Source organism: Microcaecilia unicolor, chromosome 10 (assembly GCF_901765095.1).
Source record: "Microcaecilia unicolor chromosome 10, aMicUni1.1, whole genome shotgun sequence".
Lineage (NCBI taxonomy): Eukaryota > Metazoa > Chordata > Amphibia > Gymnophiona > Siphonopidae > Microcaecilia > Microcaecilia unicolor.
In genome coordinates, this window is record NC_044040.1 from 19,469,236 (window position 1) to 19,495,337 (window position 26,102).

The following is a 26,102-nucleotide window of genomic DNA, read 5'->3' on the forward strand; positions in this document are numbered from 1 at the left end:
ATTGGGGACACAATGAACTAAGGTCAGTAAATGGCACTCCAAATTTGGGTGCCGAAAAAAAAAATGCGTGCTGAGTACATAAGTAATGCCACACTGGGAAAAGACCAAGTTTCCATCGAGCCCAGCATCCTGTCCACGACGGCGGCCAATCCAGGCCAAGGGCACCTGGCGAACTTCCCAAACGTACAAACATTCTATACAATCAAGCCATTGTGACATCACTAATGAGGTTGGCTCTTATTGGTGGAATGAGCCACTATGACATCACAATAGGTTAAATCACTGCTCTATGTAATAAAAGTGAGCCAAGTAGAGGACATAAGTACATAAGTAATGCCACACTGGGAAAAGACCAAGGGTCCATCGAGCCCAGCATCCTGTCCACGACAGCGGCCAATCCAGGCCAAGGGCACCTGGCAAGCTTCCCAAACGTACAAACATTCTATACAATCAAGCCATTGTGACATCACTAATGAGGTTGGCTCTTATTGGTGGAATGAGCCACTATGACATCACAATAGGTTAAATCACTGCTCTATGTAATAAAAGTGAGCCAAGTAGAGGACATAAGTACATAAGTAATGCCACACTGGGAAAAGACCAAGGGTCCATCGAGCCCAGCATCCTGTCCACGACAGCGGCCAATCCAGGCCAAGGGCACCTGGTGAGCTTCCCAAACGTACAAACATTCTATACAATCAAGCCATTGTGACATCACTAATGAGGTTGGCTCTTATTGGTGGAATGAGCCACTATGACATCACAATAGGTTAAATCACTGCTCTATGTAATAAAAGTGAGCCAAGTAGAGGACATAAGTACATAAGTAATGCCACACTGGGAAAAGACCAAGGGTCCATCGAGCCCAGCATCCTGTCCACAACAGCAGCCAATCCAGGCCAAGGGCAATCCTGACAAGCTTCCCAAACGTACAAACATTCTATACATGTTATTCCTGGAATTGTGCATTTTTCCCAAGTCCATTTAGTAGCGGTTAATGGACTTGTCCTTTAGGAAACCGTCTAACCCCTTTTTAAACTCTGCCAAGCTAACCGCCTTCACCACGTTCTCCGGCAATGACCTAGGAAAATGTGGGAGAAAGGTTCTGGAAGCCAAATTTAGGCCCTATTCTATAAACAGCGCTCTGAGTTGGGCACCGTTTGTAGAATAACGTGTAGCGCCAGGATCCGCCCCCAACTTTTAGGCATGAGGATTTACATCAGCTGAACCCTGGCATAAATCCCTGTGCCTAAATTAGGGATTGATCCCATGAATTGCATTTATCTTTAGTGAATACCCCTGACCTCCCCATGTCCACGCCCACACCCCCTTTTCAGTTGGGCACCAATAGATTTATGCTTTTATCGTTATAGAATAGCACTTAGCAAGCTACATGTGTAAATCCAAATTGTTACCAATTAGCGCTAAATAATTGATAGTGCACAATTATTGGCACTAACAGGCTTGTTATTCAAATTGGGCGCGTGCTTAAATTTGGGCACTCATGTTTAAGTTGCATGTATAGAATTCCCCTGCACATATAGAGCAAGTTTGATTGTTCCAAAGTAGTCTGAATTGTGCAAAATATGTTGCAAATATACAGACTGCTTAAGAGAGAAATATTTTAAAAAATTACTGAAAACTATAAATAAATATCTCAAACTAAGTAAACACTAAGATACATTCATATATTAAAAAAGTTAATGAATTTATAAGAATATATTGAACTAACTGGTGACTCACAATCTCACTCAAGGTGTAATTGTTTCTACACTTCTTCCCTTGGTTCATTAATCTCATCCCATGGCTTTTCCTACCATCTCTATGCTGATGACTCCCAAATCTACCTTTCTACCCCTTGCATCCAAACCAAAGTTTCAGCGTGCTTGTCTGACATTGCTGTCTGGATGTCTCAATGCCACCTGAAATTAAATATGACCAAAACCGAGCTTCTCATTTTCCCCCCCAAACCCACCTCCCCGCTCCCCCCGTTTTCTGTTTCTGTTGATGGCTCTCTCATTCTCCCTGTCTCCTCAGCTCGAAACCTTGGGGTCATCTTTGACTCTTCTCTCTCCTTCTCTGCTCATATCCAGCAGATTGCCAAGACCTGTCGTTTCTTTCTTTACAACATCCGTAAATCTGCCCCTTTCTTTCCGAGCACTCTACCAAAACCCTCATCCACACTCTTGTCACCTCTCGTTTAGACTACTGCAATCTGCTTCTTGCTGGCCTCCCACTTAGTCACCTCTCCCCTCTCCAGTCGGTTCAAAACTCTGCTGCCCATCTCATCTTCCGCCAGGGTCGCTTTACTCATACTACCCCTCTCCTCAAGACCCTTCACTGGCTCCCTATCCGTTTTTGCATCCTGTTCAAACTTCTTCTACTAACCTATAAATGTACTCACTCTGCTGCTCCCCAGTATCTCTCCACACTCGTCCTTCCCTACACCCCTTCCCGTGCCCTCCGCTCCATGGATAAATCCTTCTTATCTGTTCCCTTCTCCACTACTGCCAACTCCAGACTTCGCGCCTTCTGTCTCGCTGCACCCTACGCCTGGAATAAACTTCCTGAGCCCCTACGTCTTGCCCCATCCTTGGCCACCTTTAAATGTAGACTGAAAGCCCACCTCTTTAACATTGCTTTTGACTCGTAACCACTTGTAACCACTCGCCTCCACCTACCCTCCTCTCTTCCTTCCCGTTCACATTAATTGATTTGATTTGCTTACTTTATTTATTTTTTGTCTATTAGATTGTAAGCTCTTTGAGCAGGGACTGTCTTTCTTCTATGTTTGTGCAGCGCTACATATGCCTTGTAGCGCTATAGAAATGCTAAATAGTAGTAGTAGTAGTTCTATTTCATAAATGTATTTGCTCTAACTATGTCTCAGGAGATCTCCACTGCACAGATTTTCAGAAAGCTTTTGACAAAGTTCCTCATGGAAATAGGAGGCAGTGTTCTGGTGTGGATTAGGAATTGTTTATTGGACAGAAAACAGAGGGTAGTGTTAACTGGCCATTTTTCTCAATGGAGGAGGGTGAATAGTGGAATGCTGCAGGGATCTGTACTAGGACTAGTACTATTTTTAACATATTTATAAATGATCTGGGAAACGGAACAATGAGTAGGTGGTTAAATTCACAGATTTATTTATTTATTTATTTATTTATTTGTAGCATTTGTATCCCACATTTTCCCACAGATTTGCAGGCTCAATGTGGCTTACATTTGCCGTAATGGCGGTTGCCATTTCCGAGTAACTGAGTACAAAGGCATTTCATTACGTTGTATACTTACATGGTAAAGAAGGGTATATTATGGTAGTGTGTATTGGTTCCTGCGTGATAGATAGGATTGTAATATACATTAGATCATCAGCTGTAGAGAAGCCATATTCAACATAGGGTTAAAGTGAAAGAGGTTAGTCAGTCATGTGATACGAGTTCGATTTTTCTAGATCATGTGTAGTTTTACTATTTAGTGTTGAGGATGAATGTTAATGGTATGCTTTCTTGAATAGATCAGTTTCAGATGACACAAAACTATTGAAAGTTGTTACAACGCATGCGAATTGTAAAAAAACAAATTGCAGGAAGACCTTAGGAAACTGGAAGACTGGGCATCCAGATGGCAGATAAAATTTAATGTGGAGAAATGCAAGTAATGCACATTGGGAAGGATAATCCGAATCATAGTTACCTGATACTAGGGTCCACCTTAGGAGTCAGCACTCAAGAAAAAGATCTAGGCGTCATTGTAGACAATGTGTTCAAATCTTCTGCCCAGTGTGTGGCGGCGGCCAAAAAAAAAGCAAACAGGATGCTAGGAATTATTAGGAAAGGGATGCAAAATAAGACCAAGAATATTGTAATACCTCTGTATTGCTCCATGGTGCCGACCTCACCTTGAGTATTGCGTTCAATTCTGATCATTGTATCTCAAAAAGATTTAGCGGAATCAGAAACGGTTAATAGAAGAGCGACTAAAATGATAAAGGGGATGGAACACCTCCCATATGAGAAAAGGCTAAAGAGGTTAGGGGTCTAAAGCTTGGAAAAAAATGGCTGAGGGAGGATTTGGTTGAGGTCTGTAAAATTCTGAGTGGTATAGAATGGGTAGAAGTGAATTGGTTTTTCACTCTTTCAAAAAGTACAAAAACTAGGGGACACTTGATGAAACTGCAAAGGAATATTTTTTCACTGGGTTAACCTCTGGAACTCTCTGCTGGAGGATGTGGTAATGACGGTTAATGTATCTAGGTTTAAAAACGGTTTGGACAAGTTCCTGGAGGAAAAGTCCATAGTCTGCTATTGAGACAGACAAGGGAAGCCACTGCTTGCCCTGGGATTGGTAGCTTGGAATGTTGCTACTAATTGGGTTTCTGCCAGGTATATGTGACCTGAATTGGCCACCGTTGGAAGCAGGGTACTGGGCTAGATGGGACCATTGGTCTGATCCAGTATGGCTGTTCTTCTGTAACAAAGGACGTTAACTCTTCAAGTGTATATTCTTTTTCAATATAGGGTTAAACTAGCAATTTTTTTCCTTATTAATCAGTTGAAAGATTAAGTTTCAAATCTGTATATAATCTTTTTTTAAAACAGGTTCCCAAAACACAAAACCTCTCAAATACCCTCATCTTATAAAAACGGTATTTTCTGTGTTCAACTTATCTCTGTGGTTGGTGCTTCTTTGAGACTTCCCAGCCACAAAGACAGCCATTCAAGAGTGACTTGTCTGTAGCCCAAATCATCGCTGCCCAAGGAGACTATTGAACAATAAAAGTATCTATTGATATGAAGTATCTGCAGACTTTATTTTCAGTCATTCCTAATCTAATTTTATAGTTATGCCCTGCCATTTTAGCCTTGCGGGATCACCCAGAATGGATACGACAAATAGAAATACGTTTACATAAATACTACAAAAACAGCATATTAAAAATGCAATTCATAATACATTTGCAATTTGGTGCTTCTGTTAGTCTGTCAGGGCTGAATAAAACCTGGATGGATGCAGCAAATCTAATTTTTGTTATTCTATATACCTCTTTGAACAGGGATTCACTTTGTATTAGTGGTATATGAGAATGTAAATTAAATTGTTTCATCTGCTAGTAGCAATGAGAAACACATTTGCATTGTCATTGTATAGTAGGCTCAATGCCGGTTCTCGAAAAGCAGTGTTTGTTCATCTCTTGGGAGGCATTTCAGTTCGTGTGAAGGGTTTTGATGTAGCATTCTGCCTTTAATCATGTTTTGGAAGGACTGGATAAACGAGCTTATTTTTTATGTCAGGAAACATATTTGAGTAGATAGCAGAACTTCCTTTAACCTGGGCTGTAGTATTTATTTTTTCCTCTTGCAGTGCCTCGTGCTGCGCAGAAATCTAAGTTGTGTGTTTCTCATTTCAGGTTAATGTCACTGTGGATTACATCAGGCCGGCAAGTGCTGCCACAGAAACCGTGCCTGCATTCTCTGAACGCACCTGTGCCACTGTCAGCATTGGAGGAATGTGAGTATCTTATCAAAGACGTCTACTTTTATATATAGGTATAGTTACTTGGTTAAAATAATTCTGTGCGGTGCACGAATAAAACATACGTTGTCTCATTTAAATAAAAATCACTCACAGATCCTATTTACTCCAAAAATCAAGAATAACTCAAAACGTACAGTGAAAATACAATAGCTTACATTTAAAAAAATAAATAAATAAAGGAGGAAAAAGACCTCATAACACTGCGACAAATAGCATAAAAGTAGACCGCTGAATCAGCGGCTTTACTTGCACCCAGTTAAAAAAATTAATCATGGGCCAAAAGAAACCTCCTCAGCAAAAATAAACAAAACTTCAACACATAAGTGCTATACAGTTACGATCCTAGTGAATGAGCACTTGTCCAAATAATGTTTTAACTTATCTTAATGGTGCTGTTTCTGCGTATTCAGTTGCTCAGTCTCAGCAGGATAACAAAAAAGCTATGCAGTCCCGACGGACCTGTTTCGCATCCAGCTTCCCTTGGAGACCTCACTTTGCTTTAATTTTTAACATGCTAGAGAGTAGTCACTCCACTGCAAGACCGCTGGCAAACAATGCAAGTGCTTGTAGTTTGATTCACTGTACGTTTTGATTCATTTCAATAAAGCAAACTGTAGAACATTCGTATAATATAGGTATTACACTAGAATGTCAACATAATACAATGAAGCTTTTTAAAAAGGCAGCAAAGGGGAAAAGTGCAGTTACAGCATGTAGTTAGAGAAGGTGAGTAAGACAAGGCACTGGGATAAATAAAAGTGGTTGGTTGAGGATAAATTTTTATGTACAGTTGAAGATTTGTGGAACTTGTCTCGGTTATAGGGTGTAGGATGAGAATCGTCTCTTTTTCGTAGTAGCCTTAGGTAATAAAATAAAGCAGAAGGCACAAGCTTATTAATAAAGTTTATTAAATATCTTGATGAGCCAGCTTTCAAACAAAAGATGCAACAATGCAATTTAGCAGTGTACAATATATAAACAAAATCAAAATTGTCCAATAAGAAAGGTCTTCAAAGCTGTTTTTAAACCATGCAAAATTAGTTTCTACTCTTAAGTCCGGTGGTGGGGAAGCTGTTGTGAAGCCGATGTATATACAGTTGAAACAAGTCCTTGCATTCTAAACAGCATTCAGAAAAACAGCAAAGATGACTCAAAAATGAATAGACGATTCTTCAAAAGATCTACGAGTTTATTGTACCAACAACCAAGACTCGACACAGCTGTGTTTCGGTCAATAAGACCTGCCTCAGGAGTCTCCTGGATTGCTGGCAGTAAAATTCTCAAGGATATTAGATTCTATCATCCATTTAAAGCAATGTCTGTCAACGATAAAGAAAACAAAACAAGGCATGCTGTGTGCCAAAACGATATCTTCCTCACAGTCACTTCTCAACGTTGAACAGCAAAAGCTCGTTGTTTCATCTTCGCTGTTTTTCTGAGAAGTGTTGTGAAGCCATAAGGTGGTGGCATCCAGTGACATTGGCCTCTGAAGAAGTTTATTTTAAGAACTGATATGTATTAAATTGATAGCTGCTTAATGTGCGAAGAGATTTTTACCTTGTAAACAGAGCAGTTGGGACACTAAATTGGAGAAAACTTATATAGACAGACAACATGTGGGTCTCACTTTTACATCATACCGTCTCACTGGTGATCAGTTTCAACACAGGGGCACCGAGACAGGTCAAAAAATGACCCATTCAGCTGGGAAATCATCTTTCTACGTCACCACCTTTTATTTTACTTGGTGGTTGATTATGAGCTTAAAGAGACCATGGTTAAGAGTCATGGGATAGGAATCTTACGTTGTATCTAAGTATCCTGTCTGATGAATTGCTGGGGACCAGGGGAAATCTTCTCCAACAAACTGCTACTATAAGCCCTAATTTACCAAGCCTTTTCTCTCATTCTTTGAGAGAGAAGGGGAAAAGCTTGGCCCAATCAGATCATTACTTTACCAGAAAACAGAAGAATAGCGTACGCTCTGCTTAATTTTTTTTTTCTCTTCACAATTTCGTGACTTACATCCTTGTTTGCTAAAGCCTTGTTATCTGGCCAACTTCTGGTGATGACTTTTCTTATTTACAAAGATGGAAAGAAGAGCAGACAACAGACAGCATGGTTAAAAGGTGAAGTGAAAGAGGCTATTAGAGCCAAAATAACATCCTTCAAAGAATTGAAAAAGGGACCAGAATGAAGAAAATAAGAAGCAATATAAGCACTGTCAGGTTAGATGCAAAGCATTGATAAAGAAGGCTAAAGTGAGTCAAAAACTCACAGTAACAGCTTTTTCAGGTACATCAGAAGCAGAAAGCTTGTGATGGAATCCGTGGGACTGTTAAATAATGAAGCAAAAGGGGCACTCAGGGAAGGACAAGGCCATAGTGGAGAGACTGTTGAGTTCTTTGCTTTGGTCTTTACAGAAGAAAATGTAAGAGGGATCTACCTGTACCAGAGGTGGTTTTCAAGGGTGATAATGTGGAGTAACTGGAAGAAGTACTGAGCCAAATTGATAAATTAAACAGTAATAAATCACCTGGACTGGATGGCATGCACCCTAGGGTTGTGAAAGAACTCAAACATGAAATTGCTGATCTGCTGTTAGTGATCTGTAATCTGTCATTCAAATCGTCCATAGTACCTGAAGATTGGAGGGTGGTCAATATAAAAAGGTTCCAGGGGTTATCTGGAAAATTACAGACCAGTAAACCTGACTTTATCGTCGGGCAATATAGCGGAAACTATTATAAAGAATAAAATTATAGAATATACAGATAAACTTGGCTTAATGGGACAGAGCATGAATTCAGCAAAGAGAAGTCTTGACTGACCAATTTGCTTCATTTCTTTGAAGTCATGAATAAACATGTGGATAAAGTTGAGCTGGTTGATGTAGGGTGTCTAGATTTTCAGAAAGCTTTTGACAAAGTTCCTCATGAGAGACTTCAGAGAAAATTAGAATCATGGGATAAGAATTGATGATCTCTTGTGGATTAGGAATTGGTTATTAGACAGAAAACAGAGGGTAGAGTTAAATGGACATTTTTTTCAATAGAGGAGGATGAATAGTGGAGTGCAACAGGGATCTGTACTGGGATCGATGCTATTTAACATTTTACAAATTATCTGGAAATCGGAATAAGAGAGGTGATTAAATTTGCAGATGACACAAAACTGTTCAAAGTTATGAAAACACATGCAGACTGTGAAAATTGCAGGAAGACATTAGGAAACTAGAAGACTGGACATTAAAATGGCAGATGAAATTCGTTAATCCGAATCATAGTTACTTGATGCTTGGGTCCACCTTGGTATTCAGTAACCAAGAAAAAGAACCCGTTATTGTTGTAGACAATATGCTGACATTTTCTGCCCACTGTGGTGGCCAAAAAAGCCTGAGTGGTGTGGGAAAATCAAAAAAAAATTTTTTTTAACTCTTTCAAAAAGGAAAAAGACAAGGCGACACTCAATGAAGTTTCATGAAAATACTTTTAAAACAAATAGGAGGTGTCAGGTTCTCAGGTTCAGAGCCCGTGGGGCCGGGCTCTGGAGCAAACGTGAGCCCTTGGGCTGCTGCCGAGGAGCGACAGCAGCAGGCAAAACCCACCAACCAACACTGGGCAAGCACACTGGCAGGGACTGCAGGCACTGCCCAGCGAACCGGAACACATGGACTGTAATCCCCCGGTCTGGAGGACACAGGACTGGAACCCCCTGGACTGGAGGACACAGGACTGGAGCACACCGGACTGGTCCACACAGCTTCACCTGCACTTAGCTACTAAGCCCCCAGGAGTTGAGCTCCTGGGTTTGAGTAGCCGGCAGGACTTACTGGATACCAGATGACACAGGGACCAGGACTGGAAACAGAAGTACTCCTAAACCTAAACTGATCTACGTGCTCCCAAGCCCTAAACCAGCAGGAGTGTTCCTAACAGTAAACTGACAAAAGGACTTCCTAAGCCCTATACTAAACAGGAGCTCCTAAGCCCTGCTCAACAAAGGGACTTTCTAAGCCCTAAACTAACAGAGCAGGGAACTAAACACAAAGCTAACACAGGTGCTACTAAGCACCAAGCTACAAGCAGAGCTCTACACTAAAAAGCTAACAAGCTACCTAAGCACTGCTCTAGCCAGCTAGATACAAAACTAACAAGGTGCTTCCTAAGCACTACTCTGGCAAGCAACCAGAAGAGCTCCTAGCACTAAAAGGGAAGACAGGGGAGTCACAAGGAAAAAGCAGGGAAGCTAACACATAAGCCAAAAGTGCTTCTAAAGCACCAAACACCAACAGCAAAGACTGCAATGCTCCCAATAGCACAAACACCAGAAGTACTTCTAACAGTAAACTCTGCAGTGTTCCTAACAACACCAAACCCTGAAGTACAGAGCTTCCAAAGCCCTACACACAGCAATGCTTCCAAAACCAAGAGGGAAAGCAGGGGAACCATAAGGGAAAAGCAGGAAAGCTAAACACACAGTCACCAGTGCACACTGCACTAACACTAACCTGGCCCTTAGCAAAAGCAAGCAGGGAAACTAGACACAAAGTCAGAAGTGCACACTGCACCACCCTACCTAAAGCAAACACCACTGCTGCAAAAGGCCCTGAAGGAAACAACACCACTTCCTTATCAAGGTCCACCCTGATGATGTCACACTCCCTAGCCCCAGGCAACAGCACACTGACCCAGAGAGGCCCAACCCACACCAATGCAAAACCGTGAAGCACTTGAAGCCAGTACCCCCAAAGAGAGGTAGAGGTAACTCAGTCCACCCACACAGGTGCAGTATAGTGAAACAATTAGAGCCATGCTGCTGGAAGCTGCCAGCACAGAGAGACAGAGCCAGCTCAGAAAGGACAGACAAAAGAAACAGAAGCCAGCTAAGAAGCTGACCCCCAGGAAAGAGGTAAGCTTGAGAGGGGTTCTGACCCCAATCATAACAGCAGGAAATATTTTTTTTCAGTCAAGGAATGGCTAACTTCTGGAACTTGTTCCCAGAGGACGTGGTAACAGAGGTTAGTGTAGCTGGGTTTAAAAAAGGTTTGGACAAGTTCCTGGAGGAAAAGTCCATAGTATGGTATTGAGATAGGTATGGGGAAGCAACATGGAATGTTGCTACTGTTTGGGTTTCTGCCAGATACTTGTGACCTGGATTGGCCACTGTTGGAAACAGGATGCTGAGCTAGATGGACCATTGGTCTGACCCAGTATGGCTATTCTTATGTTCTTATGGTTATTCAGTTTGAGATTTGCATTGTGCTTTGCAGGACTAAGCAACTAGTTGTGGGCATTTACAGTAAAATAAAGATCAAAATGTTTTATACAAAGCAATCTTAATTTATTGCAATGTTTATTTAGTGTTTTTCTGAAATTACTTCCATGGCATCCCTAGTTTATGCTTGTGCATCTTTCCTTGGAGGGGTTTTGCATCCTCACTGCCCTGAGTCTTGTCTCGCTGCAGCTGGCATAGCAGAGGTCTCTTGGGGCCAGCAGGTGTGAGTTACTTTGTCTCCACCTGCTGGGCCTCTATTAAGGTAATTGGAGAAAAAAAGGTGGATGGAACTTAACAAAGTCGATTTGAAAAAAGAAATCTGTTTTGGGGCAAGCTGTGCAGGGCATAGGTGGCAGCTGAAGGATTCCCTGGTGATCAGGAGCGTGGCATATGTGAGAGGTTCTAGGGAGTGGGGGTCAGCTTTAGTACCAGGGTGTGGACATTCTTTCTCACTCAGAAGAGGGTAGACGTGCTCCATACCCAGAGGAGAGAATTTTGCGTTTGGTGTCTGGGAGCATGGGAAGTCATGGCATTAATTCCTCCTTGACTTCCTTGGTTTTAATAGGATTTTACAAGGGTCAAAAACAGCACACAGAGTATGGGATGGACAAATCTTACAGGTAGCATCATGCATCATCCAGTGGGGTGCACCTTGCCCATACACAGGCCCCCCATAAAGCCCTGAGCTGATAATCACTTTTATTGAGAGCTGGCCTGTTTGGACAATGCTATCACGGCAGTGAGGGCACAAGTAGGAGTAAAAGAGATACTCAGTACCATAAACAAGGATGGGAAGGGGCACTGGTGGACACAAGGGGATAAGCCTTCAGCTACCTCCGGGATGCACACAGCTGAAGGTTCGTATAGGTTAGCAGATACCCATGGACTGGCCCTGATGCTGCCACTACCAAGCTTCACAGTAAAAGTGATGGTCTTTGGGTGATGTATTGTGTTGACTTTGCACATGGCAGAACCAAGAGGAGTGGGAATGGACACACTAATGGACCAGGATGGTAATCGGGAAGTCCTTTGGGTAATATATCCACAATTTGAATAAAGGTCTTCCTGATTGCCATCCTGGTTCATTAGCATGGTCATTCCCACTCCTCTTGTTTCTGCCTGGCTTCCTTTATGGGATCATTTTAGTTCTCACGTGTTGCCTGTGTTGGCTTTGCACAACATGAAGCACTCTGCATTGGGGCCAAAACATTCTATTTTAATCTCATCAAACATATCGGCTACAATATCTGAGTGTTCCGTTGCGTACTTGAAATGGGATTTAGGGGGAAGGGGTGCTTTCTTGCCATCCTTTCATACAGACCAGATTTGTGCAGTGATTGGAACATTGTCACATTTATGCTTTGATCAGTCTTGGCTATGAAAACTTGCATCTTGTTCAAAGCTGTTATTATTTTCTTAGTTGTCTCCCTAATTAATTTTCGCCTTGCACATTCTTCCAATTTGGAGGGATGGCCTGATTTAGGACAGGGTCTTGATATGCCATATAGCTTCCACTTCTTAGTAATCATCCTGATTATGCTCTGAAGGACATTCAAGGTTTTTTCGATTTGCTTCTATACCTGTCCCTTGATGTGTGCCTTTTTCATCATTTTGAGAAGGGGGGGGGGGGGGGGGGTTACATGTATCTTTAGTTCAACTTGCCAAAGTTGCAAATTAATAGTGTACTATATGAGAACAATTGGTTATGACTGATCTTGGAACCCTGAGGTCCCCTTCTGTGCTGTGGCCTGTCCTAGTATGAGGGGAAAAATTGGTGAGTTGGATCAGCTGCCTACAGCTGGATTAGTGAGTTCCTGTATAATCAAAAAGAGTATTAGTTCTTGTTGGTGCTAATGGAAGGCAGTTTCTCTATGGAGAGCTTGTCTTACCTTTTGAAAACCTTTAAGTCACTGGTGAGATACTGTGCTACCGTATAGCCATTCACCACCAGTGGCAGTTCAAGTGGCAGATAAAGTTCAATGTTGACAAGTGCAAAGTGATGCATGTGGGTAAGAGGAACCCGAATTACAGCTGTGTCATGCAAGGTTCCGCGTTAGGAGTTACGGACCTAGAAAGGGATCTGGGAGTCATCGTTGATAAGACGTTGAAAACTTCTACTCAGTGTGCTGCGGCGGCTAAGAAAGCTCACAGAACGTTGAGTATTATTAGGAAAGGGATGGAAAACAAACACGAGGATGTTATAATGCCGTTGTATCGCTCCATGGTGTGACCGCACCTCGAGTATTGTGTCCAATTCTGGTCGCCGCATCTCAAAAAAGATATAAAGGAATTAGAAAAGGTTCAGAGAAGGGCGACGAAAATGATAAAGGGAATGGAACGACTTCCCTATGAGGAAAGGCTGAGAAGGTTAGGGCTCTTCAGCTTGGAGAAAAGGCGGCTGAGGGGTGATATGATAGAAGTCTTCAAGATAATGAGCGGAGTAGAGCGGACAGATGTGAAGCAATTGTTTACACTTTCAAACAATAATAGAACCAGGGGACATAAGATGAAGCTAGAATATGGTAGATTTAAAACAAATAGGAGAGAGTTTTTCTTTACTCAGCGTGTAGTTAGACTCTGGAACTCGTTGCCGGAGAATGTAGTGACAGCAGCTGGCCTTACGGAATTTAAAGGGGGTTTGGACAGATTCCTGAGGCTGGATTGGCTGCTGTCGGAGACAGGATGCTGGGCTTGATGGACCCTTGGTCTTTCCCAGTATGGCAGTGCTTATGTGCTTATACCAATCATGTGAATGAGAATATTCATGTGTTAATATAATTGGGGTTAGGGGAAGGGCGTTAACGTGACAAGACCAGTTTCATATTTAACATGAAGGATAAGTCGAGTTCCCGTGTAGCAGTATGTGGTTTACAAAAGTCAATGTAACTAGTCAGCTATTCTTACTGCAGGCCTGTACCAGGGATGCATTGAACATTACCCGTGTGAAGTGTTTCATCCAGATAACATGTCAGCTCATCAGATAAAGTTTAAGTATCAGAGACACTTGTCACTGCAAGGCATTCTTTAGTCAGAGGGAGCCTGGTGCGTTGTTAGTGTCCATTCATCATGTTGAGATTTTACCCTTTTTGTTTTGATGCGGTTTTCTTTCTAAGTGCTGCCTCCTGCATTTAGTCTTCCGAGCGGTAAATTGCTCTCTGAGAAAGCTTAGCATGAGGCACTGTTTCGATGTTTGAATTAAAAGTAAGAAATGTTTATGAATTGTAGATGGTTGATTGGGCTGGTAATTAAATGAAAATAGAGGGACTGTAAAATAAAATAACCGAAGGGTGACCTGTGTTATTTTTTAATCAAGATATGTGTGTGATCCTGTCTTGTGCAGGTAAGAGATATAAATGGGATCCTATTTCAGTCATGTGGCCTCAGTGCTTGCAGTACTCCCACTGTCACACTGATCATACATTTTTGCTATTTTTAGACCCCCATTTCCAAGATGCTTGAAGACGCTTAAAAATCAAAACCCGGGAAAATGGGAATGGGGCAAGAGTACCGGCAGTGCAAAGCAGGAGAGCCGGGCTCAGTTCTTGGAGTCATCTCTTGCTGCTGGCTATACCAGGCTATCTCAAAAAAGATATAGTGGAATTAGAAAAGGTGCAGAGAAGGGCGACGAAAATGATAAAGGGGATGGGACGACTTCCCTATGACGAAAGGCTGAAGCATCTAGGGCTCTTCAGCTTGGAGAAAAGGCGGCTGAGGGGAGATATGATAGAGGTCTATAAAATAACGAGTGGAGTTGAACGGGTAGATGTGAAGCGTCTGTTCACGCTTTCCAAAAATACTAGGACTAGGGGGCATGTGATGAAGCTACAATGTAGTAAATTTAAAACGAATCAGAGAAAATGTTTCTTCACTCAATGTGTAATTAAACTCTGGAATTCGTTGCCAGAGAATGTGGTAAAGGCGGTTAGCTTAGCGGAGTTTAAAAAAGGTCTGGACGGCTTCCTAAAGGAAAAGTCCATAGACCGTTATTAAATGGACTTGGGGAAAATCCACTATTTCTGGGATAAGCAGTATAAAATGTTTTGTACATTTGTGGGATCTTGCCAGGTATTTGTGACCTGGATTGGCCACTGTTGGAAACAGGATGCTGGGCTCGATGGACCTTTGGTCTTTCCCAGTATGGCAATACTTATGTGCTTATGAGGGCATCATGGAAGCAACATATAAAACCCCTGGATGGGAGTCCCAGCCCTGTCCTAAGTGAAACCCACTGACTGACTTTGTGTGCACTTGAGCCCATTTTCCAGAAGGATTGTTGCCGTAATGATTATATTAGATGGAGGACAGGCCTAGAGAGAGAGTCAGAAAAGCTGGGGAAAACATTAAAGTATCATGGTGCCATAGCTCCAGTTACTGTAGGCTTGGGTTGAGCTGAATGAAGTCTGCATGAAGAAACAACCTTGGGCTTATTCCCAAGTGTTTTTGGCTTTGTTTCAATTTATCCTGCCTGTAACATTTGGAGCAAGTGAATGTCAATTTTTTTTTAATCATAGCAGACATGACAAATACTTTTAATACAAGATTTACTCTGAGGAGTTGGTGAGAATGAGGACCATATTCAGTTTGAAATGACTGAAATTTTGTTATAAAGTGGTTTCACGCTAAAGACGAACCTTCCATGTTTCCGCCAGTTTGAGTTTAGTTGTGAGGCGTTTTGGGGCTCACTTTTCTTCTCCATCCTCTCAACCAGTAATGAGTTCCCCTGGAGTGTAAGGAAGATGTATTTTTGCCAGGCAGAAATCTTTCAACGCTGCTCTTGTACCAGTGTTTCCCATGTTCCACAGTCCACTCAGGTGGACTTTGCGAATAATTTGAAATATACTTCAGAATTGCATGAGAGCCAGCCACATTATATGGATATCATGCTAGAATTATGAGATATATGTTATAATACTTAAAAAGAAAATGTGGGTATTTGAACTCTTGTTCTGCCCCCCCCCCCCTTACAACCAAATAAATGGAAACTATGCTCACTGATAACTTAATAGCAGCGCTGTTGCTGGTGTCATCATCCTCCTTAATGGGTGCCTTTATTTATTTATTTGGATTTTGCTCACACCTTTTTCAGTAGTAGCTCAAGGTGAGTCACATTCAGGTACACTGGATATTTCTCTGTCCCAGGAGGGCTCACAATCTAAGTTTTGTACCTGAGGCAATGGAGGGTTAAGTGACTTGCCCAAGATCACAAGGAGCAGCAGTGGTATTTGAACTGGCCACCTCTGGATTGCAAAATTGGTGCTCTAACCACTAGGCCACTCCTCCACCCCAAAGAATCTTGTTACTCTTTGGGGTTCTACATGGAATGTTGCTACACTTTGAAATTCTGCATGGAATCTTATTATTCTTTAGAATTCTAGAATCTTTATTTATTTATATTTTGCTCACACCTTTTTCAGTAGTAGCTCAAGGTGAGTTACATTCAGGTACACTGGATATTTCTCTGACCCAGGAGGGCTCACAATCTAAGTTTGTACCTGAGGCAATGGAGGGTTAAGTGACTTGCCCAAGATCACAAGGAGCAGCAGTGGGATTTGAACCGGCCACCTCTGGATTGCAAGACTGGTGCTCTAACCACTAGGCCACTCTTCTGTAGAGTCCTCTTTGCTTTTGCCAGGAGATGCTTTACAAATGACTGAAAATCATGCCTTGTTAACTCTCTTCTTACCATCCTTTTAAGTTTCAATTAAATTCTGTATTGCTTCTGTTCACATTCTGTTGACATTCAGATATTGTTTTGTAAATATTTTGGATTCAATTGCCCTCCTTTCCAAATCTGAACTCAAGCCAAGTTAGTCTGGTACAGTAGGTATTTTCCTGCCCTAGGGTTACGTGACTTGCTCGAGTTACTACTACTACTACTTAACATTTCTAGAGCACTACTAGGGTTACGCAGCGCTGTACAGTTTAACAAAAAAGGACAGACTCTGCTCAAAGGAGCTTACAATCTAAAGGACAAAATGTCAAGTTGGGGCAGTCTAGATTTCCTGCGTAGAGGTATAGTGGTTAGGTGCCGAAGGCGACATTGAAGAGGTGGGCTTTGAGTAAGGATTTGAAGATGGGCAGGGAGGGGGCCTGGCGTATGGGCTCAGGGAGTTTATTCCAAGCTTGGGGTGAGGCGAGACAAAGGGCGGAGCCTGGAGTTGGCGGTGGTGGAGAAGGGTACTGAGAGGAGGGATTTGTCTTGAGAGCGGAGGTTACGGATAGGAACATAAGGGGAGATGAGGGTACAGAGGTAAGGAGGGGCTGCAGAACGAGTGCATTTGTAGGTTAGTAGGAGAAGCTTGAACTGTATGCGGTACCTGATCGGAAGCCAGTGACGTGACTTGAGGAGAGGGGGTGATATGAGTATATCGGTCCAGGCGGAAGTTCACAAAGAGCATCTATGGAGAAGTGAAATTTGAACATGGACTTCTCTAGTTTACAGTCTGCTGCTTTAACTATTTATTCTATTGCTTTTAAAATATTTGTAAGTTGTAATTAAATCTACCACTTTCTAAACCTGTTGGTAAGCACTTTGGGGTCAGTTTCAAAAAGGATTAATAAGCTATTTTCTAGAGAGCTGGCTAAACCTCGCTTGTTAAAATGGGCTCCCTTTGGCTAAATGCACGCAATGCACACATTTAAGGTCTCTTAACACGCTGCGCTAGTGGTTCCCACGTGGCAGTGCTGACTGAGTCCATTTAAATTGAATGGGCTTTGTCATCATTACCGCACCAGGATCCACTAGCATGGCTTGATAACAGCCCCTCAGCTGGGTAAAGAAAGGCAGCGTAGGATGTGTTCCTAGGGCATATTAATTATTTCACCAGTTAGTACTGATACTAAATGCATAAATATCTGACTGGATTTAGAATTTTCAGCAAAAAATTTGTCTAAAGATAACTGACTAAAATTAGTTTAACAAATGGCAAATGTATTCCCCTGTACTAGTCGTCATCATCAACTTTGATATACCACAAAACCAAATATCTAAGTAGTTTACAAGGTCATAAAAATAACTAAAATAAATTCAAAAGACAGACTAGGGACAAGAAAAGCAAAAAGTAATTCATTACATAGCACTCTCACTATATTAGAAGGAAAGGGAAAGAAACACCAGGAAAGGAGTGCAAATCAGAAGAACTCACGTGGTTAGGTATAAGGGTGAGAAGGCTGCCGCAGGGCAATTCCATGAATAAGGGTATATCTCCAAGAGATTAACTCAGAAGAAAAGGTTTGATTGTAAAAGACCATCCATTCAAAATCAATGCTGGAACATTCATTCTCTTAACAGGGTGCAAAAATTTGAAATACTATTCCAACACAGATTAGACAAATGTCCTTCCATTTCCCTTTTTGAAAAGCTCTAAAGACTTGTTTCTTCTCAACATGGGAAGATATTTAATTTTAATATCCATTTGTATTATATTATTACTCTATTCATTTTGCTGAAGATTTCTTATATTCTAATCTGCCTTGACTCTTAAATGAAATAAGGTTGAATATAAATCACATAGTAGAATAGATTAATAGGTTTTTAGTGCTGATTTAAATGTATAAAAGTCTTTGAACACATGTATAGCAGTTGTTTATTCCACAGTACAGTTGCCGCAACTTGAAAAAAAGATTGGCGGATAGAATCCAAGTGAATCTACCTATGATTGGGAACCATTAATAAATGTTGCTTAGAGGAATGTAAAAAATTGTGAGGAAACATATGAAATAGGAGAGCCAACCCAGACAGAAACAGTGGTGCCTCAGTATATAAAGCCCTATGAGCTAGTAAGGATCTTAAACGGTGTACAGAATATAACTGGAAGCCAATGTTATTTAGGTAGCAATGGTGACGCCCTATTGGATTTCTTCGCTTCATAGAGCAATTTGATAGAGGCATTTTGAATAATCTGAGGCCTATGAAGTTGTGCCTGAAGTAAACCATGTAAATGAGAATTACAGTAGTCTAAGCATAACACAACTAAAGAATGGAGTAAAAGGAATAACACCTTTCCATTAATCATTGGGTGGATAGCTCTCAATTGCTGTAGCTTAAAGAGCAATTTCTTCACCACTTCAGAGATCTGTAGAGAAAAGAACAATTATCAAATAATTCCCAATATTTAGATAGTGTCTTTCAATGCAGTCAGTGTACCACATGTAGGAGCAGTTGGTACCGAAAGTGGATATGATCCCTTGAGAAAACCATATATTGTCATTTTATGAGCTTTAGTTTGTCTGTTGGTGACTAACCAATTGGCAATCCTGTCAAGATGGGAAGAAACATCCATCATAAAAGAAGCTGAATGAGAGTCTGTTGGAAGAAGCAGTTGTACGTTATCTAGGTAAATACGTACCAAGTCGCAAACAACAAATAAGGGCTGCCACTTGCATGATGGTTTCTTGGCAGGCTAATAGCGAGGCATTAATCATCTGCCTGAGGATAATAAAACAACTGAAAAGATAGACTTATATGGTATAAATTGACGAGAAAGATTTAAGAACAAAAATGGGTTGGCCTAGAAGGAGAGGATGAAAAACACCATAGAAACAGAGATAAGAGAGCAGACATAAGAAGGAAAGGATTTCTGTGCTGAAGCTGGAATGGGTGAGCATGAGCAGAGAAAGCACTTGAAAGGGGAGAGGAAGAAAACATGCGGTGTACTCAAGTTAGCATTTGATGAATCTTTGTTGATAAGGTAGGGAGGCCAGGCAAGATGGCTTCCTGATAAGAGCCTGCTAAGAATAGAGATCCTACAGAGATTTCCAAAGAGCTGGAGTAAGAAGAAAAATAATGGGTGGGAAGGAGTACGAGCAGAAGCCATTAATAAAGGATTTGTAATAAAGAGGCTGAGTGGTAAGGAGAAAGGCCATGCATATACATTTCAACTCACTGTGCTAATGAAGACTGACTACTTCTTTGTAATTTTGTAGTTCTTAATGGGATACAGTTCACAAAGATTAGGAGTGTGATTGCTTTACCTTTGAGGTGGTAAATTGGGTTACCTTGTAAGTATGGTACTAGGTGGGAAGGAATAAGGTGAAGCTATTAATGATGCCTACTTGATGGCGGCTGAATGTTCCCTGAAATCTCTGGAAAAGGAGTAAGCTTTAGATGCTGTTGATTTAGAATCTTTGCGGCATTTTAGGGTTATTCGCGTTGGCAGCTTACAATGCCCTGTTAAGAGTTGTTGTCCAGGACTATGCTGGGAAATTTAGAAATCTGGGAAAAAAATGTTTGCATCTGAAGTGCAGAAGTGAATGAGAGGGCTATTATATTCTGAATCTTATCTACTAATCCTATTTTATTTTTTAAAATTTCCTTTGCTCTTGGAGCCTCAGTGGATTAATTTTCTTGGCTAGTTGATGAGAGGCCACAGTATTGAGACAGGTTTTTGATAGGGCTGTTCATCACTGACTTACAACAGCACTTAAGAGAGTTGACTTTGCGTAGATCTGGGTCATTTTTCACTGGTGATGATTTACAAATGGGGTAGTGCTTTTGCTCACACAGCAGTTACACACTGGGTTGGCTCTCCCCTTCAGCATGTATTTTTCTATTCCCATATAAATAAGCATTCTTACTCGCACATGCACCAAAGATGGATTCCTAAGATTTCAGAATTAGCTATGTTGTGAAGAAAAAAATATAGCGAATTCTGCAACCATTGGAAATGGAAACTATGCTGACCGGTAAATTAATAGCAGCACCGTTGGTGGTGTCATCATCCCCCTTAAAGGGTACGTTTAGTAGAGTCCTCAGATGACTTTGCGTTTGTCAGGAGATGCTTTACAAATGACTGAAAATCATGCTCTATTAAGTCTATTCTCACCATCCTTTTAAGTTTCAATTAAATTCTGTATTTCTTCTAACACTCTGTTGACATTTCAGACATTTTTTTAAATCTTATATTTATTAATTTTTAACATTCATAATATACACTTATGAGTGATAATACACAAAACCAAAATCATCAATCAAAATAATGATATATTCAATACCACAAAGTTCTTTAACTATCGTCCACATATTTAGGTAATTGATCCAAGAAAAGGAAAACATTTCCATACTTAAAATTAAAGCAGTTTCACAAAAAAAATTTAAATCAAGAAGCAGCTTAATTCCTGAGTGGCTAACTCTAATCTGCCATACAGTGTTACATATGTGACTAAACTTGAACATTGACCTCTTCTCTCCTTTGTAGAAAATCCTCCAACTGTTTAGGGTCAAAAAATTGAAATTGTTTAGACTGAAACTTTATTCTGCATATACAGGGAAATCTCAGGAGAAAGTCTGCACCAATCGCCACTACCCTAGGGCTTAGCAACAAGAACATCCTACGTCTCCTTTGAGTTTCCCTGGACAGGTCAGGAAAAACTCTCACTTTTGAATCCATAAATAGAGAATCCAAATGCCTCAAGGAAAGTTTGAGTACTGCGTCTCGATCAATTTCCAATGCAAATGTGACCAATAATGTGGTCCTTTGAGTTATTACCTCAAGAGAAGACTCTAGGAATGCAGTGAAATCTATTGCACCTTGTATAGGTAAATTTTCTGATGTTTTCACATCAAATTGAATGTAATAAGCTCTTGTTATCGGTGGCAATGAATTCTCTGACATTCCCAGAATCTCATCAGACATTTTTTTTTTTGTAAATATTTTGGATTAAATTACCGTCCTCTCCAAATCTGAGCTCAAGCCAAGTTAGTCTGGTACAGTAGGTATTTCCCTGCTCTGGACACTTTCTATGCAAATAAAGATTCAGTATCCCTTTTCAGGTTTTCATTATCCAGTCACAGGCAAAAGGCTTTTATAGGGGCAGTGTCTCTAAATGTCTTAGTTTTGCATGTAGGATTGACCATAGAAGTGGAGGAACTCGAATCCCTACGATTATAGCAGGAACAATCTGAAGGAGTAGAGTAGGAAAATAGCACTTCCAAAAACACGAGGGAGTCAAAAGGTTCTTAGTACACGGGGCTCATTTTCAAAGCACTTAGCCTTCCAAAGTTCCATAGGTTTCTATGGAACTTTGGAAGGCTAAGTGCTTTGAAAATATGCCTCTAAAGTTTATTCTGAAATAATGCGGTGTACAGCAAGAATAAATCAAACATAAGCAATAATTACAGCAGTAAAAATATTCAAACAGATACAAAGTATGGCATAGTATGCTACATTATAATGCTAACACAATATACAATAAAACATTTTAATAGACAACATAGGGTGTAAGCAAAGATGGAACATAGCCTATATAATAATTCTCACCTCCAACGTTCTGTGCCTGGCTTGAAGCCACATTCTGAGGTGGTCTGCTAGGCTGTGTAGATCACATGACGTCCGCAGCTGATCGAACAAACAAGTGCCACACGCAAAACAAAGAAACAAAACAGGCTCGAGACTGGCTGCCGCTCTCACAAATCAACAGCTGGCACACGCGAAAGGCTCGAGACTGCCTGCCGCCCTCCACAATCAACAGCTGTCACGCAGAAAAGGCTCGAGACTGCCTGCCGCCCTCCACAATCAACAGCTGTCACGCAGAAAAGACTCGAGACTGCCCGCCGCCCGCCCGAACTTGCCGCTCTCGCAAACCGCCCTCAGAACACTTACCCGCTGAGCACACTGCCGACCTCCCGAAACGCAATCCCAAAACTGCGCACGCCTTAAACAGCCAGCTCTACAGACAACACTGCCGGCCTCCAGAAGACCCGTGCCAAGAACACACTGCTGACCTCCCAAACAGCACTCCCATAACTGTGCCCGACATAAACAATCAGCTGTGCAGACAACAGTGCTGGTCTCACGAAGCACCGTGCCGAAAGTGCCACACGCTCTCAGGAAAAAACGCAATTTGCCTAACGCGCTCTACCATGACAGAGGCACCTGACAGGCAGCTGCGAAATGAGAACGAAACTGATCAGGGTAAGTGCAGCGACGAATTCAGACAGCTGAGAACTGTAAACCAAACTCTTTAGGGCAAACACACACACACACACAGTTTGGCTCACTGAAGCTCTGTGTAACACACAGACTCTCTTTCTCTCTGTGAGTCACTGTCACACACACACACACACACACACACACACACACACACAGTTTGGCTCACTGAAGCTCTGTGTAACACACAGACTCTCTCTCTCTCTCTCTGTGAGTCACTGTCACACACACACTCTGAGTCAGTGCCCACCCCTGTGCTCTCACATTCACTCTCTCTCACTCTCTCTCTCTCTCTCTCTCTGAGTCACTGTCACACACACACACTCTGAGTCATGCCCACCCCTGTGCTCTCACATTCACTCTCTCTCTCTCTCACACTGAGTCACTGTCACACACACACACACTTTGAGTCATGCCCACCCCTGTGCTCTCACATTCACTCTCTCTCTGTCACTCTCACACACACTCTCTCAAACATACACACTACAAGCAAAATCTTCAGGGTGCAAAAAAAAAACCAGTCACAACCTTGCTAGCGCCCGTTTCCTCTCAAAAAGAAATGGGCCTTTTTTTTACTAGTAGATAGATAAGACAGAGCAACAGGAGTAAGAAAATAAGGGACTACTTAGAGAGTTGCAAATGAGGTCAGACAAGGTGCTTGCACATGATCTTGACTAGGGTAGGAGTGGATAAACATGCCCTGGCATCATTTACTTAAGAATAGTTTGATCAGTTGGTTCTTATCTGCAGATATCTCTCTATATAAAAGGCACCACCAACGTTCTATGAAGCCTCCAGCCGGAAGTGTGAAGGGGGAGAGATATCCGTTTTCCCCATGAGTGTCTGCCCCGCCCTCGCTCTCTCTGTAACACAAACAGTGAAGGAAAACACAGCAAAGCACGAAATCAAATCGCTCTCTCTGTAACAGGGGGGAGGGGAGAGAGGGCAGGGACAGAGATATCCGGTTTCCCCATGAGTGTCTGCCCCGCCCTCACTCTCTCTGTAACACAAACAGTGAAGGAAAACACAGCAAAGCACGAAATCAAATCGCTCTCTCTGTAACAGGGGGGAGGGGAGAGAGGGCAGGGACAGAGATATCCGGTTTCCCCATGAGTGTCTGCCCCGCCCTCACTCTCTCTGTAACACAAACAGTGAAGGAAAACACAGCAAAGCACGAAATCAAATCGCTCTCTCTGTAACAGTGAAGGACTCAGAGGGGGGAGGGCAGAGAGGGCAGGGACACACACACACTCCCACATGCACACAGAAGAAAACCTTGCTAGCCCCCGTTTCATTTGCATCAGAAACGGGGCTTTTTTACTAGTCTATTATATTACTACGTGGGTAGTTGAGATGGCGGGGCTTTCAAAAATGCTGTATGCTGGTATTTCCTTGGAAGTTAAAGAAAGCTAAGGACAAAAGTATTACTTATAGTAATTTGATTGGCAAAAATAAATTGACGTGAAGAATAAAAACTGTTAGTACTGCTGCTCTGAAGCTGTGTGGGAATTCAAGGTATTGCATAGACCAGGGTATGCTAGAAGTGACCCTTTGATTATTGCTTGTAAATGTCCTTTCTGTTTAAAAGCAGCACTATTTTAAAGGACATTCTGAAAGCTAATAAAATAGCTGTCTCGTAAAAGATACAGCAAGCATTGACTAGGGCTTGCATGTCTCCTCTTGCACAGTGCTATTAACAAGGGTGAGATGAAGCTGGCTGTTTTTATTCTCATCCTTCCCTGTGTTGAAGCTTGCGTCACACTCTCTACGTCTTCATTTTCTTTGCACTTCACATAGAGGTGTTTTATAGTCTCCAAAGTTACTGTAGGATTTTAGTACTCAAGTCATAGGGGACACCTCATGCTATGATCAGTGGGACAAAGGACAATTTTCAAAGTCATTTACATGGGCACATATTAGTTTTACGCACGTAAACTAGCAATATGAATGCTTGTACCTGCATTAAGGAGAGGTGTTCTCAGAGACATGTTGGTTAAGATTAGAAAATAATATATATAGTCAGTATTTCAAGTCTACATATTGTTTTCCTTCCAAAATCTACTTGTACAAAAAATCAGGCATAGAAGTCTGAAGATGTACTCTATGCACATAAAATTCATTGGCCCAAGTCCCTTAAACCCCATTTCCCCCACCAGCAAAACCCCTCTACCCAGTCCCTGGGCTTACCCCGGGGGCTCCTGGTATCTAGTGAGGTGGGAGCAACTCTCACTTGCTCCTGCCTCATATCCCCAGCCTTTGAAAATGGCTGACGAGATCTCTAGTAGTAATATTTACACGAAAATCTTACACTTGAAAGCCATGTGAAGAATACAACAAAGAAAATGTTCCGTTCAATGTGGAAACTCAAAAGAGTAAAAACCTTTCTTCCCAAGGGAAATATTTCGTAGTCTAGTACAATCAATGGTACTAAGTCACCTAGACTACTGCAATGCACTCTACGCTGGTTGTAAAGAAATAATCATCAAAAAGCTTCGAACAGCCCAAAATACTGCAGCCAGACTCATATTTGGTAAAACAAAATACGAAAGTGCCAAACCCTTAAGAGAGAAACTACACTGGCTTCCACTTAAAGAACGTATTACGTTCAAGGTCTGCACCCTGGTTCATAAAATCATTTACGGAGATGCCCCGGTCTACATTTTTATTTTTGTTACATTTGTACCCCGTGCTTTCCCACTCATAGCAGGCTCAATGCGGCTTACATGGGGCAATGGAGGGTTAAGTGACTTGCCCAGAGTCACAAGGAGCTGCCTATGCCGGGAATCGAACTCGGTTCCTCAGTTCCCCAGGACCAAAGTCCATCACCCTAACCACTAAGCCACTCCTCCACTCCTACATGTTAGACCTCATAGACCTGCCACCCAGGATCACTAAAAGATCAGCACGCATATTCCCGAATCTACACTTCCCCAGCTGCAAAGGACTAAAATACAAATTAACACATGCATCTAGCTTTTCCTACATAAGTACGCAGCTATGGAATGCATTACCACTTGACGTGAAAAAAATGGGTGACTTAACCAACTTTCGGAAGTTACTGAAGACTTACCTTTTCAACAAGGCATACCGCATCGACCCATTTTTTGAACTTTAACGTATTATATGAACTGTAACGCATTACCACTGTATCTATTATTCCAAATTTGATCTCTTTATATCTGTTTGCTTAATTCTACTATATCACTTATGTTCTTTATGTAATACCACTTGTATCTTTCACTCTGGAATGGCGATCGCCATGACGGATCAATCACTAAAAACCAACCTGTTCAAAAAGGCATACCATAAAGATCTTACCTAAACGCCTGAATCCTGCAACACAACAAAACTCAAACC

The 26,102-nt window shown here is 41.7% G+C and overlaps 1 protein-coding gene across 1 annotated transcript in view; it reads left to right on the top strand.

Annotated features, from left to right (window-relative positions):
* Positions 1-26,102, top strand: part of SND1 (staphylococcal nuclease and tudor domain containing 1) — a 1,412,868-nt gene that overhangs the window by 321,281 nt on the left and 1,065,485 nt on the right. The window contains exon 12 of the mRNA XM_030217129.1: positions 5,414-5,514. Within this exon, the coding sequence (XP_030072989.1) occupies positions 5,414-5,514 (101 nt within the window). The remainder of the gene's footprint in view (positions 1-5,413; positions 5,515-26,102) is intronic.